This window comes from Oreochromis niloticus, linkage group LG3 (assembly GCF_001858045.2).
Source record: "Oreochromis niloticus isolate F11D_XX linkage group LG3, O_niloticus_UMD_NMBU, whole genome shotgun sequence".
Lineage (NCBI taxonomy): Eukaryota > Metazoa > Chordata > Actinopteri > Cichliformes > Cichlidae > Oreochromis > Oreochromis niloticus.
Window position 1 is genome coordinate 68,635,590 of NC_031967.2, and position 3,198 is coordinate 68,638,787.

Genomic DNA, 3,198 nt, shown 5'->3' on the forward strand with positions numbered 1-3,198 from the left:
AAAAAATTAGTATATTTCATCCGACCAATAAAAGAAAAGTGTTTTTAATAGTGCTGTCAAGAGATTAAAAAAAAATAGAGATTAATTAATTATGATTTTTAATTAATTGATCTAATTAATCTCTTTTTTAATCTCACCTAAAAATAGCTGAGGAAAGCCCTCAACTTATTGTGGCAGACCAAAAGACTGATATATAACAAAGAAAGTGACTTTATAAAGTCATTTATTGTTTAACAAACGTTAAACAGATGCAACCATTTACATACTGTTGTATTCTTTTGTAAAATAAGTGGAAAAATAAATACAAATAAAATCAAATAAATTAAGTGCTGCAAGTTAGCACATCAGAGTTGCTCTTTTCTGAGCAATACAGCACTGAAATTCCTCTGCTTCAGATAATGAAAAATAAAACTGACATTGCAGTGCTGCAAGTTAGCACATCAAAGTATTCTTCCATCACAAAAAAAAGTGCTGAACATCAAGCAATCTATTCTAGTAGGCTACAAATGACACAGCAGCTATGCTGACCACATGTGTCTCATTTCTTCTTCCTCAGCCAGTCGCTAAGACACACCAGCCTGGTAACATTTTCTGGAAGCAAGGCTGCCCTTTTCTTTTGCACTATGTGGCCTGCAAGGCTAAAGAGTCTCTCACAGGGTACAGAGGTAGCTGGGGAGGCCAGGTACTTTTGTGCTAGGACTGACAGCTTTTCATAGACTCCTGAGTGAGCATACCACCACTGCAGGGGACAGTCATCAATACTGATGCTGGGTTCTGCTCTGTAGCGCTGCAGCTCTCCAGACTCAATTCCATCTTCTGAGTCAGAGTCAGACCCCAGAAGGAGTTCGCTCCTCCTCTTCTTCTGAGCTGGTCCATCATCCTCTGTGGAGGGCTGGAGACTATCTGCTCTTCTGGGCTCTGCTGCCTGGAGCATATTCTCCAGAATGGTCCACACCTGAATGAATGAATGAATGAATGAATGAATGAATGAATGAATGATTGTGATTAAAACTAAGTGCTTTTTTTTATTTTATTTAATCTTGTAAAGAACTTTGTGTTCCATATAATAAATAAAAGTTTGATTTGATAATGAATTGGACTCATTAGTCCAGCTTAACCTTATTGTCCTACCTGTTCCCTCTTTTCTCTTGGAAGACATTTCAAATCCTTAAACCGTGGATCCAATGCTGTGGCCACCTCGAACCATATCTCGCTGCCATTAGCTCGTCGTGCTGCCAGATCCTTCTGGAAGGCATTCTTGAACTTCACCACGTAGGCAGGATCATCATCAGTAATGTCCATGAGACGGTACAGATGGCGAAAAGCAGGCAGCACTACAGAGCAAGAGACGTAGGCCTCACCACCCAGCAGCTCTGTCACATACCTGCAGAGGTGGAGAGGTTTGCTAAATAAACCTAGCTGGATTCATTTAAATCAAAGTGTAACTGATTCCCAATTTAATTGTCCTTAAAAGTTCCTTGTTATGTTCATTAATTTTGATTTTACACATGTAACAGTAGTTTATATAATTAAAATGGGAAGGTGTTTATTTGAACTTACTTGCATGGTTCAAGCAGGAGCTCCAGCCTCTGCAGTTTCGCCCACTCAGCTTCGGTTGGCAAGACCAACCTGTGGTTCTGTTGGTCCAACGTAGCCTGGACAGCCTCTCGGTTACATAGGAGGCGTGAGACCATTGCGAGAGTCGAGTTCCACCTGGTGGGTACATCCTGTATAAGTTGATCGCTCTTCTTTCCGAGTGCTACTTGTTGTTGGTTAAGTTCTGTGGTACTCGCAGGGCTTTGTTTAAAATGACCAACAATCTTGCGGCACTTTGCCAGTACACCGACAAAACCACTGCTATCGAGACATACCGTGATGGTCCTCTGGAGAATGTGAGCATTGCAGGCGATGTGCTCATATGGAAGTGCTCTCATAGCAGCCAGCATGTTTGCTGCGCTGTCTGTGCCAATGGTGGATATCTTGTTTTCAATACCCCAGTCATTTGCTACCTTGAGGAACTGTTCGGCGCATTTATCAGCAAAGTGCCTGGTTTCTGTTCTCATGACGGTCAGTGCAAATGAGTTGAGGTTCCACTCACTATCAATAAAGTGTCCAGTCACCCCAAAATAGCTGTGGTTGCCAGCTGAGGTCCAGTGATCTCCGGTTATAGCAACACAGTTGGGAGAATCCTCCGCCAAAATCTCAAGTTTGTTTTTCTTTTCGCCGTCGTACATTTTGCTGATTTTGGTCGTTACTGTAGTCCTGCACGGCGGCTTGTATGACGGGTCATTGGACGCAATTTGCAACACCTCTGTCAATCCTTCGTCCTCTACTATATTTATCGGCCTACAGTTCATCGCTATCCACTTGGCAATAACATTAGTCAGCCTGTCGGTCGCAGACTTGCTCATACGAGGGGTATTCTCTAGTTTTGTTTGGCGAAAAGCTTTGCTCTGGCTTGCTATATTGCTAACGTCTTCACTGCTAGCTGTTGCTGCACTCGCGGCTGGGTGCTTTGCGTTGAGGTGATAGGCCAAACTTGAGCTGCTTCGGTGGTAAGCAAACTCCTTCTTACACTCTAGGCAGACCACTTTACCTTTGTCAATGGTGCCGTCGGGGCGTTTATGAAATACAAATTTCCCGTTCATTGGGCCAACAACTCTCAGATGCGCCTCCATATCCACACTGTAAGCTAATCACCACTTCTCACCTTGACCTCACGACGTGACTCCACCCCCAACAAGTCAAGCACAAGGAGCCCAGCACATAAAAACGGATTTTATAACATAGCAACTCTCATACAAAATCAATGACGTCAAGAGATTAAAAATTAGATTAACGAGATTAAAAAACATAACGCGCTAAATAGCATTGTAATTAATTAATCGCAATTAACGCGATAATTTGACACCCCTAGTTTTTAATACAAAAAAAGTCAACCTTCAAATAATTATGTTCAGTTATGCACTCAATACTTGGTCGGGAATCCTCTTGCAGAAATGACTGCTTCAATGCGGCGTGGCATGGAGGCAATCAGCCTGTGGCACTGCTGAGGTGTTATGGAGGCCCAGGATGCTTCGATAGCGGCCTTAAGCTCATCCAGAGTGTTGGGTCTTGCGTCTCTCAACTTTCTCTTCACAATATCCCACAGATTCTCTATGGGGTTCAGATCAGGAGAGTTGGCAGGCCAATTGAGCA

The 3,198-nt window shown here is 42.9% G+C and overlaps 1 protein-coding gene across 1 annotated transcript; it reads right to left on the reverse strand.

Moving 5' to 3' along the window:
- Positions 1–206: 206 nt before the first annotated feature.
- LOC109201239 (zinc finger BED domain-containing protein 1) lies at positions 207–2,917 on the reverse strand. The gene is made up of 3 exons (XM_019356850.1): positions 1,561–2,917; positions 1,132–1,384; positions 207–955 (listed from the first exon to the last, which is right to left on the reverse strand). The coding sequence occupies exons 1-3, from the start codon at positions 2,676–2,678 to the stop codon at positions 539–541; spliced, it is 1,788 nt and encodes a 595-aa protein (XP_019212395.1). The 5' UTR covers positions 2,679–2,917; the 3' UTR covers positions 207–538.
- Between the last annotated feature and the right edge of the window lie 281 nt (positions 2,918–3,198).

What these genes read in the sequence shown, in the direction of transcription:
- LOC109201239 (XM_019356850.1), bottom strand. Translation starts at nt 2,678, where the DNA reads ATGGAGGCGCATCTGAGAGTTGTTGGCCCAATGAACGGGAAATTTGTA. An exon ending in CTCCTGCTTGAACCATGCAA is followed by an intron (nt 1,385 to 1,560) that starts GTAAGTTCAAAT and finishes CCACCTCTGCAG; the next exon opens with GTATGTGACAGAGCTGCTGG. An exon ending in CAAGAGAAAAGAGGGAACAG is followed by an intron (nt 956 to 1,131) that starts GTAGGACAATAA and finishes TCATTCATTCAG; the next exon opens with GTGTGGACCATTCTGGAGAA.